General features: G+C 41.5%; 1 protein-coding gene across 2 annotated transcripts; it reads left to right on the forward strand.

Annotated features, from left to right (window-relative positions):
- The first annotated feature begins 650 nt into the window (after window positions 1-650).
- Window positions 651-11051, forward strand: LOC110503719 (cdc42 effector protein 2). Of its 2 annotated transcripts, XM_090218264.1 has the most exons (3): window positions 908-1049; window positions 6295-6434; window positions 7250-9305. In XM_090218264.1, the coding sequence occupies exon 3, from the start codon at window positions 7604-7606 to the stop codon at window positions 8465-8467; it is 864 nt and encodes a 287-aa protein (XP_090074390.1). In that variant the 5' UTR covers window positions 908-1049; window positions 6295-6434; window positions 7250-7603; the 3' UTR covers window positions 8468-9305. The 2 variants fall into 2 exon arrangements, with proteins under 2 accessions (XP_021437873.1, XP_090074390.1); XM_021582198.3 differs by lacking the exon at window positions 6295-6434 and having other exon boundaries at window positions 651-1049; window positions 7250-11051.
- The last annotated feature ends 2717 nt before the right edge of the window (window positions 11052-13768 follow it).

Genomic DNA, 13768 nt, shown 5'->3' on the forward strand with positions numbered 1-13768 from the left:
TAGCTAACCCTTCCCCTAAAACCTAACCTTAACCCTTTAACCTAACCTCTAATCTTAACCCTAACTTTAACCCCTGACCTAATGTAGCATATCACACTAAAGCATTCGAAGGCAGCATATCATACTAAAGCAGTAGAACTTAATATATCATACTACACTGAACAGAAATATAATTGCAGGTCTTTGGACCGTGTCCAAATTGTTGTGCATGGGGCCATCAGGTAAAGTCTGGGGAACAGTGCTGTCACATCACCTTCAGAATTAACCATCGAGCCATTGGATGATTCATTATCTGGCGGGACAGTAGGCCTGCCTAGGTACTTCTTGGCCATCATGACAGTTCCCCAGAGATGGGAAAAGCAATGACAGATCCATTTTAAACGCTGACTTTCACAATATCACATACTCAAAACCAGGGTCGCAACATTCACTGTCCTGCCAGATTCTGAAATTGCACCCCCCCCCCCCCCAGTTTTATCATTGGAATGTGATACAAAACGAGGCAACGTTGTGCTTTAGGACCATGAGGACACTTCCGAACAGTTAGGTAGGCTGTTTAGAGTGTTTATCTGACTGGATAAAAAATGCCCCCCCCACTCCTAAAACCAAAGTTGCGCCCCTGCTCAAAACTATTAGGCCTATGCTTAATTGGTTGACCCATATGCAGAATGTGCACATCAACTGTGTTTGTGCTTCACTGAACTTTAAAAACGCCTGTTTTATGCTTAGCCAAACATTTAATAATCTGTGTGATGAATTTACTTTCAATTTGTTTTTGAATAATCTGTTGCTGCTTGCTATTTAGCCTACAATACATTACCATGAGTTAATTGCGTCCAAGAGCGCGCCTCACAGGATCCCCTTTCACTTTCTTAATTCACAACCATCACGTCCCCTCCCTTCTCTTGCGAGGCTCCTCGACTCCAGAAACAGTTCGCAGTAAGAGGTTTACCTGTTCTTATACTAACGAGAGAAGCTGACGCCTTAACGGTGGACTATAGACAGCTCCGTGATTATTCCTTGTGGAAATATAGCTATTCATGTACAAGGTAGGCAAGTATTATTTACTTCTGTTAGACTATTATTACGAAATTAAAACAGTTACTTTCCAAGTATTTTTGTCACTTGTCCGTCCTGTGACCGAATATCTCTCACCTAAATTATAATAATACATCGGTTCTATTTCACCAGCCTGCATGCCTGCAAATTAGAAAACAGTTTATACCGCTGTTCTTTTTTTACTAATATCAAAATCAAAATGTGTTGAAATGACTTATTCACATGAGATGAGCAGCTTAAATGTGCGTAAATTGGTAACATGGATACAATTCGAAAAATTCGGAACCACGTTCTGCATCTGATTATGAGGGATCTAATATTTTAAGAAGATTAAAAGCTTATGTATAACAGGGCTTTCCACTAACAAAAGTATCCAGTGTGAGCCACGCGACCCTCACAAAATGAGTCGGTGAGAAGGCCACTTTAAAGTCAGTTGTTTGCTATAAACGTGTTCGTACTTTTGTTTGGGTATATTCCTTATAATCATTTAATAATGTAGCCTACATCATCCCATTATTATACACAGCCTTTTATAGTATCCATCTGGTATACCCTAATCAATGGCCTCTTGAATAAACTTGAACGGCTACTCCTTCAAGCGTGTGTCCTATATGCCTACGAACGTAAACCGTTTGTGGGCTTATGCATTGCTCTCTTGGAAAAGAATCGCGTTTAAAATAGCCGAGTTGTGTGTGGGGATTAGCAGGTATACAGTGGTAGCCTACCAAATAGTTAACTGGGGGATGTCCGGGAATTGGATGATCTCAGAGCCTAAATATTACATAAGGCTTGTGTCCGTACAACCCATCCACTGGACACAGACGTCAATTCAACGTCTATTCCACGTTGGTTCAACATAATTTCAATGACGTGGAAACAACGTTGATTCAACCAGTGGGCAGGAACAAATGGGTCTGAGTGAGACTCTGTTACTCAAGGTCACAATAACCTGGGACCTTAATCACGACAATAAATCAGAGCCTGTCTCGCTTTAAGCACATTAACATATGCTAACCATGTGTACGTGAACAATACGATTTGATTTGATTTGCAATCTAATTTCAAACCCAGAAATCTGTTTTCCACAAACCAGATGACAAATTACATTGGCCATACATTTAGATGCTTAGGCATTACCTCATCAACATTGAACGGATTGAATTCACTGCTGCCATGAGTAAATTATACGGTCTAGGTAGGCTACAGAATATACACAGCAATATTCACAACATAGATGAATGATGCTAAAATTGACAAGGAATACATTTGCGCAATAGCCTGAGTATTCCCTTTTCCCAAAACGTCTGGATATTAATGTCTTACGTCCATTGCAAAATACACTATTACCATTATTTAATAGATTGGGCATTGGGTTATTTTGTTGGTCTGGTTATAGTGCAAAAACACATTGGTCACCAGAAGAGAGAAAAACTAAGCAAAAGGTCAACCACATTACGTATGACGCAAAACGTATTCTGTTTAGGGGAACTACGTGCCATTAGGATGGCCGAATTACGAACTTCAGGACAAGGAATGATTCACAATTTCTCAATAGCTACTTTCCTTGTTCGACTAGAGATGTAACAAGGAGTGCGGAACTGGCTGTATAATGGTATAACCTTCTGATACACAACGCAAATTGAGACCATATGTGGCGGAAAGAAACTACAAACATATGTTTGGCTTGAATAACTATGTTACATATGTGTCCAGGGAAATAATAACAAAATATATCATAAAAAAATATATATTTTAAAGGCCCATTGCAATCAGAAACGTGATTTCCTGTGTTTTATATATATTTCCACACTATGAGTTTGGAAATAAACTTAGAAATTGTGAAAAGGATGATAATGCCATTTTAGTGTAATAGCTGTTTGAAAAGATAACGTGACATTTCAGCCTGTTTTGGCTTGCCTGGTGATATCACCAGGCAGAAATGAGTTAATTGACCAATAAGATTGTGAGTTCCAAACCTCTTTGTCAATTACAGCTAGTTTTCAGTTTCCCCCTCTCCACTCAGCCCACTCCCCAAATTCTTGCTTGGGAAATTGCTCTTTGCTAAGAAGTTATTTCTGTTTATTTTTTACCATTTTAATTGAACACAATCACTGTAAGATAATTCATTGTTAACCAGAAATTATTTGATATTGAGATTTTTTTTTAAATGGCTGCATTCAACCTTTAAATATCACCATTAATATTTGAATTAACAAGCAATATTTAGGAATATCTGTCACTTCACAGTTGTGATGAGTAAATCAACATTTTTGTCAGTTTTCATCCAACTGTCTTATCAGTAGTCAATAAATAGGTGAGGAATAGGGCCTGAATAAAAACCCTAGGGCTCCTGAGTGGCGCAGCGGTCTGAGGCACTGCATCTCAGTGCAAGAGGAGTCACTTCAGTCCCTGGTTCAAATTCAGGCTGAATCACATCCGGTTGTGATTGGGAGTCCCATAGGGCGGTGCACAATTTGGCCGGGGTAGGCTGGCATTGGAAATAAGCATTTGTCCTTAACTGACTTACCTAGTTAAATAAAGAGTGTAGCAGGACATCATTGTCATGCAGTGCAAGGACTGTCAGAATGCATGGGCCAGCCCAGCACTTTATCCCTATTGTGTTTGACAACCAGCATGTTTATAGATTCACTACAATCTGACAGACACATAATATAGAGATATAAGGGTGAAATATTGTTTACTTCCAACTCAAGAAGGAGAATTCAATCTCTCTGTCTCAGAGAATAGTGGGCTGTTTGTATCTTATCTGATGGTGTGTCGCAGAAATGGTATAGTACTTTCACGATCAGCCCCCATTTGATTTCTCTACACAGTGACACAATACCTTGTCACTATGTGGCCAATGACTCTGCAGTCAATTAACACTGTGAAAATCATCACCAACAAGTCTCAACACCTCTCCTCTTACAAAGATCTCAAGCAGCTTTATATGTGAAGCTAACGTGTTAAAATTCACATGACGGTTAGAGATGCCAGGAGTCGACTGGCTGCAGTAGAAAATGTGTAACATTTCAACACATATCAAGTGAGACAATAGTACTATAACTCATACAGGATATGATTCATACACAAATCCCCTCAATTCTTATTAGACATTCACATTGTTTTAACTTTTAAACACGTGACTCCTGATGAAGAAGGTTTTCAGAAGGCGTAAAGTCCTAGGTTTGGTGGGGATTCCATTAACTGAGATAATTAACGATAATGTCATCAGCTGAATGCAGTAAGCAGTATCATCAGTGAGTCAGCTTAGAGCACAGCCACGAACTACACTAAATGACCAAAAGTATGTAGACACCTGCTCGCCGAACATCTCATTCCAAAATCATGGGTATGAATATGGAGTTGATCCCCCCTTTGCTGCTATAACAGACCCACTCTTCTGGGAAGGATTTCCATTAGATGTAGGAACATTGCTGTGGGACTTGCTTACATTCAGCCACAAGAGCATTAGTGAGGTTGGACACTGACATTGGGAGGTTAGGCCTTGCTCGCAGTCGGCGTACCAATTCATCCCAAAGGTATTCGATGGGGTTGAGGTCAGGGCTCTGTGCAGGCCAGTTAAGTTATTCCACACCGATCTCAACAAACCCTTTCTGTATGGACCTCGCTTTGTACACAAGGGCATTGTCATGCTGAAACAGGAAAGGACCTTCCCCAAACTGTTGCCATAAAGTTGGAAGCACAGAATCATCTAAAATGTCATTGTATACTGTAGCATTAGGATTTCCCTTCACTGTAACTAAGGGCCCTAGCCTGAAATATGATAAACAGTCCCCGACCATTATTCGTTATCCACCAAACTTTACAGTAGTATTTCCTGGCATCGGCCAAACCCAGATTCGTCCGTCGGACTGCCAGATGGTGAAGCTTGATTCATCACTCCAGAGAACGCGTTTGCACTGCTTCAGAGTCCAATTACGGCGAGCTTTACACCAGGGCATTACACATTGTGATCTTAGGCTTGTGTGTCTGCTATGGAAACCCATTTCATGAAGCTCCCGACGAACAGTTCAGCACTCGGCGGCCCGGTTCTGTGAGCTTGTGTGTTCTACCACATCACGGCTGAGCCGTTGTTGCTCATAGACGTTTCCACTTCACAATAACAGCAATTACAGTTGACATGGACAGCTCGAGCAGAGCAGAAATTTGACTGACTTGTTGGAAACGTGGCATCCTTTGATGGTTCCACGTTGAAAGTCACTGAGCTCTTCGGTAACGCCATTTGACTGCAAATGTTTGTCTATGGAGATTGCATGCCTGTGTGCTCGATTTTATACACCTGTAATCAACTGGTGTGGCTATAATAGGTGCAACCATTTTTAAAGGGGTGTCCACATACTTTTGTATCTACAGTGCATTCGGAAAATATTCAGACCCCTTGACTTTTTCCACATTTTGTTACAGCCTTATTCTGAAATTGATTAAATAAAACAATTTCCTCAGCAATCTATGCACAATACCCCATAATGACAATGCAAAAACAGGTTTTAGGAAATTTGAACAAATGTATTATAAACAAAAAAACAGAAATACCTTATTTATGTAAGTATTCAGACCCTTTGCTATGAGACTCGAAATTGAGCCCAGGTGCATCCTGTTAACTTGATCATCCTTGAGATGTTTCTACAACTTGATTGGAGTCCACCTGTGGTCAATTCTATTGATTGGACATGATTTGGAAAAGCACACACCTGTCTATAAAGGTCCCGCAGTTGACAGTGCATGTCAGGGCAAAAACCAAAGGCATGAGGTTTAAGGAATTGTCCATAGAGCGCTGAGACAGGATATTAAAAATGTATTTATCCTTTATTTAACTAGGCAAGTCAGTTAATAACAAATTCTTATTTACAATGCCGGCCTACCCCGGATAACACTGGGCACTGCCCTATGGGACTCCCAATCACAGCCGGATGTGATGCAGCCTGGATTCAAACCAGGTACTGCAGTGATGCCTCTTGCACTGAGATGCAGTGTCTTAGACAACTGCGCCACTCGGGAGCCCCCAACTTCCTCAATTTTGTTGAGGCACAGATCTGGAGTAGGTAGTATTGAAGGTCCCCAAGAACACAGTGACCTCCATCATTCTTAAATGGAAGAAGTTTGGAACCACCAAGACCCGTCCTAGAGCTGGCCGCACAGCAAAACTGAGCAATCGGGGGAGAAGGGCCTTGGTCAGGGAGGAAACCAAGAATCCAATGTTCACTCTGACAGGGCTTTAGGGATCCTGTGTGGAGATGGGAGAACCTTCCAGAAGAGACCTGAAAATAGCTGTGCAGCAATGCTCCCCAATCCAACCTGACAGAGCTTGAGAGGATCTGCAGAGAAGAATGGGAGAAACTCCCCAAATACAGGTGTGCCAAGCTTGTAGCGTCATACTCAAGGCTGTAATCGCTGCCAAAGGTGCTTCAACAAAGTACAGAGTAAAGGGTTTGAATACTTTAGGTAAATGTGATATCTGTTCATTTAATTTGTATAAATTAGCAAAAATGTCTAGAATTTTTTTTCACTTTGTCATTATAGGGTATTGTGTGTAGATTGATGAGGAAAAAAACAATTTCATACATTTTAGAATATGGCTGTAAATGTGGAAATAAGGATGCTATGCAAAAGCCAACAGATCATGATGATCGTGATTTTTTTATGTCTGTTATCCAAATGGACTTTGAAGAAAAAGTCTACAGTTAACGTGCATTTAAATGTGTATGTAAATGTAAAGTGTTAGTTTAGTATGTAAAGTGTTAGTATTGTATGATAATCTCTCTTGCTCCCTCAGTATGTACGCAGCTGTATAATACGCAATGTTTGTCTCAGCAACGGAAGCACAAAGAGGCCCTGATAACAGGTTACCACACAGGGAGACGCACATAAAATCTTTTGAACAAACAACTTCCTTGGCAAATTGTGTTTCCACAAAAGTCTAGCAAGTCTTTGGAATGTGCAATGATTTCCTGAGGGTGTATGATTTAATGTGTGATTCACTGCAAAACCCCACACAAACCTCAAATCAGCACACATCATCTGCCATGTTAAACTAAAGGCATTTTGTGTGGTTTCAGCCAGTCCCCCTCAGCAAACACAGATTCTTGAAGTGTTTCCCCTTATATTTTCTGTCCTCTGGCTCCAAGGGTGTAAATCTTTCTCTGTCTTTCTCTCTGTGTCTCCACAGACCTCCAAGCCTAGCGTTTTGATGCCACATTCCCAAAGCAACTGAGCCTCGTCAGAGAATCAGCAGACATAAAGGCAGCCAAAGGATTCTTCATCTTCAGAGAGGCCAAAAGATAAGGAAGAAGGGAGGCTTTGAAGCTGGAACACCCACCACCCTTACTGAATAATGGTGACTTTTTGAGAGTGTGTTGATCTCCGGTCAAGGCCTACATGCCACTGTGATCACCAAGAAGTGGACAAAGTAAGGACAAGGATAAACAATAAAAATCACTTTTGTCTGGCATATCATTAAAAGGAGGTGCAAATCTTATCACTGAGAGACGATCCCCTCACACACTGAATTCTGGGAAACAGAATGCCAGCCAAGACGCCCATGTACTTAAAGACTACCACACCAAAGTGGGGGAAGAAGCTCAAGCTGCGAGACGTCTTGTCCAGCGACATGATTAGCCCCCCGCTAGGGGACATGCGCCACAGTGCCCATGTCGGGCCGGAGGGGGAGGGCGACATGTTCGGAGACGTGGGCTTTTTGCAGGGCAAGATGGACATGTTGCCCTCCCTGAACGGCTTACCACGGTCCCACAGTATGGAGAGGCATCTGGAAGAGGCCTACCCCATGAACGACAAAGGATCCAACCACTCTTGTAACAACCACCGCAACCCCTACCACCACTCCACCAGCATGCTGAAGAGTACCATCTCCATGCCTGTGTTCATCGCCCACGAGCAGGCCCCGCCCAAGCCACCTCGACTTCACCTGGAGGACTCAACCCCCCAGTGCCAGCAGCAACAGTACCAACCTCAGCCAAACAACCATAACCAAAACCAGCAGAAGCATTACTCTATTTCTGTGTGTGACCAGGGTGTCGGCTGCTACATGGACCCCTGCCACAACCTTAGCTACTCTGCCTCCTTCAGGCACATGGTGCCCTCCTCCGGCTCCTTCTCAGAGGTTTCCTCAGAGGACTCCATGTCAGAGAGCTGTGGCCCCCTGGACCCTCGGAGGGGGCTGAGCCTGGATTCAGACGCTGGCCTGAGCAATGAGGACCTGGGGAGCGAGCGGAGTGAGTCGCCCACCGTGTGCCCTAGGTTCTCTCCCGGCGTCTCCCGTTCAGAGTCCCTGATCGGCTTGGATCTGGACCTGGGGCCGTCCATCCTGGAGGACGTGCTGAGGATCATGGACCGCTACAAGAGCATTGATGACCGCTGTGAGTTGTGAGCAGAGGTAGGAAAGGGGCTTAGACACCGCTGTGCAGAGAGGTGTCTGGGACACTTTTATTGCCATCTTCCATATAGCCTAATGATGATTGGGCTGGTCCAACAAACAGACAGAGACAGAGGATAGTGCCAGGACTGACGGACACAAACGCTGGGACTGTGGGACTATATAATATCCAGACTGGATACACAGCAGCTTCCATTCCAACCATTTGTCTTTTGATATTCAGATTCACAATGGTGGAGAGACAATCATTTCTCCCACCCAAATGCTGTCTACATTTTCGCAGACTATCATTTTACATGTTTTTCAGCATTTCACTATTGTTAGGGTACATAAATCATACTTCACTAACTCCCTAAGTAAGCTCTGTGGTTTTCTGATAGGATGAAACGTAGTTGCCTCAAAATACAATTCATGTGCTTTTGATTTTCTTACAGGCACACATTTTTTTACATTCTGTGTGTACCTCTGTGAGGAATTTTTCTGTTTTATGTCAGTACAACACTGTCTAGAATGGAGTATTCTATGTATTAGGTTGCCATCTAGTGGCAGATGTAATGACATCCAAAATGCAACCGTTCTAGCAGGGCAAAAACTGAGGTCAAAATGTTTTTTGTGTGCATTAGAATCAAAGTATGAGAAAGGTGCAGCTTCTTCAAAATCCTTTAAATAGTGTGGGATGACCAGAGAAAGTTCATATTTTGTAACAGCGGTGCAATTTCTGGAATTGCATCAAATCCCTCAGCATTTTATTATATTGTGTTGATATATTAGTGTATTTCAAATTGTTATGGACTGTATATTACTGTAATGTATTAAATCAATATGTACATTAGATGCTGTACCATCCCTTTTTTAAAATATATAGTACCAGTAAAAATGTACTAATTCAAGTGTTTTTCTTTATTTTTACTATTTTCTACATAGTAAAATAATAATGAAGACATCAAAACTATGAAATAACACATATGGAATCATGTAGTAACCAAAAAAGTGTTAAACAAATCAAAATATATTTTCTATTTTATATTCTTCAAAGTAACCACCCTTGGCCTTGATGACAGCTTTGCACACTCTTGGCATTCTCTCAACCAGATTCATGAGGAATGATTTTCCAACAGTCTTGGAGGAGTTCCTACATATGCTGAACACTTGTTGGCTGCTTTTCCTTCACTCTGTGGTCCAACTCATCCCAAACCATCTCAATTGGGTTGAGGTCAGGGGATTGTGGAGAGCAGGCCATCACTCTCCGTCTTGGTCAAAGTTCTTGAAAGTTTCCAGATAGGCTGACCTTCATGTCTTAACGTAATGACGGACTGTCATTTCTCTTTGCTTATTTGAGCTGGACTTGGTATTTTACCAAATAGGGCTATCTTCTGTATACCACCCTACCTTGTCACAACACAACTGATTGGCTCAAACACATTAAGAAGGAAAGAAATTCCACAAATTAACTTTTAACAAAGCACACCTGTTAATTGGGGTCCAGAGTGGCGCAGCAGTCTAAGGCACTGCATCTCAGTACTAGAGGTGTTATTACAGACCCTGGTTCAATTCCAGAAGGTATCACAAGTGGCCGTGACTGGGAGTCCTATAGGATGGCGCATAATTGGCCCAGTGTTGGCTGGAGTAGGCCATCATTAATAGCAAATAGGAATTTGTTCTTAACTGACTTGCCAAATAAAATCATTGAAATGCATTCCAGGTGACTACCTCATGAAGCTGGTTGAGAGAATACCAAGCGTGTGCAAAGCTGTCACCAAGGCGAAGGGTGGCTACTTTGAAGAATATCAAATATATTTTTATTTATTTATCACTTTTTTGGTTACTACATGATTCCATATGTATTAGTTCATAGTTTGGATGTCTTCACATTTATTCGACAATGTAGAAAATAGTAAAATTAAAGAAAAACCCTTGAATGAGTAGGTGTGTCTGAACTTTTGACTGGTACTGTATGCATATTTTTACATTCTTCAGAGGCTGTGCATCTCAACCCTGGGCCGGGGACCCAAAGGGGTACACACTCCCACTCTCATACACCCAACCCCAAATGAGAGGCTTGATGGATCCCCAGGGCCAGGACCAAGAAACACAGCTCAAAGAAATATCATTCCTTTCTTAAACTGAAAATAAAGCACCATATTATTTTGTATATGAAATTTCCATAAACACATAATGAAGGGCTGATCTGCTCCCATAATTTGCTAAGTGATAACAGAACAGGGAAGATTGTGATTATGTAATGAAAAAAAATAGATTTTGTCTTTGAAATGTGTGGGCTTTTATTGTGTTGTCGATAAATATAATTTCACTAAAAGAGTGGAATCTGTGGAAACTGCAACTTCTGGCTTATCTTTCCAATATTGAGGTCATCCCACCACACCACCTATTGGGGGAGTGTGGGGTAAATTGAACCAAATGGGCAAGTTAACCCACCCTTGTTTCTGGGAAACCATACACAAAATTCATAATTTGACCAAATATTTAGGAAAAGGTCATAATTTCATAGGCCTGGCCTATGTTAAAAGTGTAAAGAAATGAGGTGTGTTAAAATAAACTTATTATGAAAAGACAAAAAGGCAATTGTGTTGAATTGTGTTTGGGAAATAAATATCGACATGGTTTTAAAAAGGTAGTGGTATTTCATTCAGTACAAAAGATTTCTTGGCACGAACAGCACCGCAAATATTGAGATGAGCGAGATGCAAGACTTAGCTCTCACACAGGCACACACACTATCTGCACATGTGCATGGGTTCACTTCACTAGTCAGGGCACCAAAACAGCAGAGTAGTTGATCCTAGCGCTTTAACGCTTTTAATTGTTTTGGAAATTGACTCATTTTGCATCTACGTCATATCGCTGAGTCTAACTTTAATTTACCATGTCCCGGGCTCAATTTACCCCAAGTTGTGCCAAGAGACCACTCTTTTTGGACAAGGTACAGTATGTTTTCAAACTGTAAAGTTTACGTGAATGTTGATTATCTCCAGGGATACAAAGGCCTGAAATATATGTAGATATCTTTGTTAGAAATAATACCATATTTCCCTTGATGGAGTGATACTTAATGTAAAAATTGTTTTTAATCCCACTCTATTTTACAACTTGTCAAATGAAAAACATAGTACAGTACCTTTACTACTATTATGACAATACCATCTGCTCATGTTGAATATAAATATAATATTCTGTTCAGGTAAATCTTTGTACTTCAGTACTTCAGTTTTCTTTTTGCTTGGTTTTATGAAGTTCTCTGAACCGCCCTGGCTGGCTGCATCGCATTCGTGGATACCCACACTGCTCTCAGGCAGGTCTGACGGTTTTGACAAGCAGAAGTTTCGTAGCAGGTTAGGAAAATTAAAACAAAGTTAGGAAAAGGGTTAGGGTTAGATCAAATTATAAAATTATCCCCGACGCGAGTCGAAAAAATCCAGCCACAACCAGGTCTGATCTGAAAACAGTCTTGTTTTCCACAAATGCAATTCAGGTCAAAATTGAACTCGATATTTGACTAGTTAGGTCTGATTAAAGAAACGGTACGTACTTCCATTGAGGAACGCATAAAAACCCAATCAGAGCAATTCTGCAACCAATCAGAGGAGCAAAGGGTGGGCCTTTGTGTTGAAGTGTGGATGGAGAACGTCTGAATAAATCTAACGTGTGGGACGTAGCTAACTAATTGAAGGGTTTTGTTTAGCCAGTAAGTTAGCTAGGCATCTATTTATTGTGAAACATTTTAAAAAGTGCCTGACCCAAAGAAGCTGCTTGCTCATCGCTGCAAGAAATCCTACCGAAATTAAGTGAGTGCTCTTGGCAGAGAGATTATCAGACAGGGCAAAGTTAGCTAGCTAGCGCACGTAACGTTATATTAGTAAACGTTACTAAGTCCGCTCTTTGCTAACATAGCTAGCAGTTGGCTATCATACGCTAGCTAGCTGGTTAAACTGTAAACATTGCACCATGCAATGTCTGTTGGAACCAATTTAGCCACAGATGAATATGGGCGTTAGCTAAGTAGTTATAGGTTTATTTGAAACGAGCTTCAATGCCATACAACACTCCTTCTGCGGCCTCCAACTGCTCTTAAACGCTAGTAAAACCAAATGCATGCTTTTCAACCGATCGCTGCCTGCACCCGCATGTCCAACTAGCATCACCACCCTGGATGGTTCCGACCTTGAATATGTGTACATCTATAAGTACCTAGGTGTCTGGGTAGACTGCAAACTCTCATTCCAGACTCATATCAAACATCTCCAATCGAAAATCAAATCAAGAGTCGGCTTTCTATTCCACAACAAAGTCTCCTTCACTCACGCTGCCAAGCTTACCCTAGTAAAACTGACTATCCTACCGATCCTCGAATTCGGCGATGTCATCTACAAAATGGCTTCCAACACTCTACTCAGCAAACTGGATGCAGTCTATCACAGTGCCATCCGTTTTGTCACTAAAGCACCTTATACCACCCACCACTGCGACTTGTATGCTCTAGTCGGCTGGCCCTCGCTACATATTCGTCGCCAGACCCACTGGCTCCAGGTCATCTACAAGTCCTTGCTAGGTAAAGCTCCGCCTTATCTCAGTTCACTGGTCACGATGGCAACACCCATCCGTAGCACTCGCTCCAGCAGGTGTATCTCACTGATCATCCCTAAAGCCAACACCTCATTTGGCCGCCTTTCGTTCCAGTACTCTGCTGCCTGTGACTGGAACGAACTGCAAAAATCGCTGAAGTTGGAGACTTTTATCTTCCTCACCAACTTCAAACATCAGTTATCTGAGCAGCTAACCGATCGCTGCAGCTGTACATAGTCTATTGGTAAATAGCCCACCCATTTTCACCTACCTCATTCCCATACTGTTTTTATTTATTTACTTTTCTGCTCTTTTGCACACCAATATCTCTCTCTACCTGTACATGACCATCTGATCATTTATCACTCCAGTGTTAATCTGCAAAATTGTAATTATTCGCCTACCTCATGCCTTTTGCACACAATGTATATAGACTCTCTTTTTTTTCTACTGTTATTGACTTGTTAATTGTTTACTCCATGTGTAACTCTGTGTTGTGTGTTCACACTGCTATGCTTTATCTTGGCCAGGTCGCAGTTGCAAATGAGAACTTGTTCTCAACTAGCCTACCTGGTTAAATAAAGGTGAAATAAAATAAAAAAAATGTGGCTAATGGTACGTGCTGTCACAGCTGTGTTTTGCTAGCGAACGTTACCTGGCTAAAAGGCCCTTACTATTTCACTTACATGCATGTTTTTGTAATACCAACAAAAA

Source organism: Oncorhynchus mykiss, chromosome 24, assembly GCF_057628025.1.
Source record: "Oncorhynchus mykiss isolate SJ-2025 chromosome 24, ASM5762802v1, whole genome shotgun sequence".
NCBI classification, from domain to species: Eukaryota; Metazoa; Chordata; class Actinopteri; order Salmoniformes; family Salmonidae; genus Oncorhynchus; species Oncorhynchus mykiss.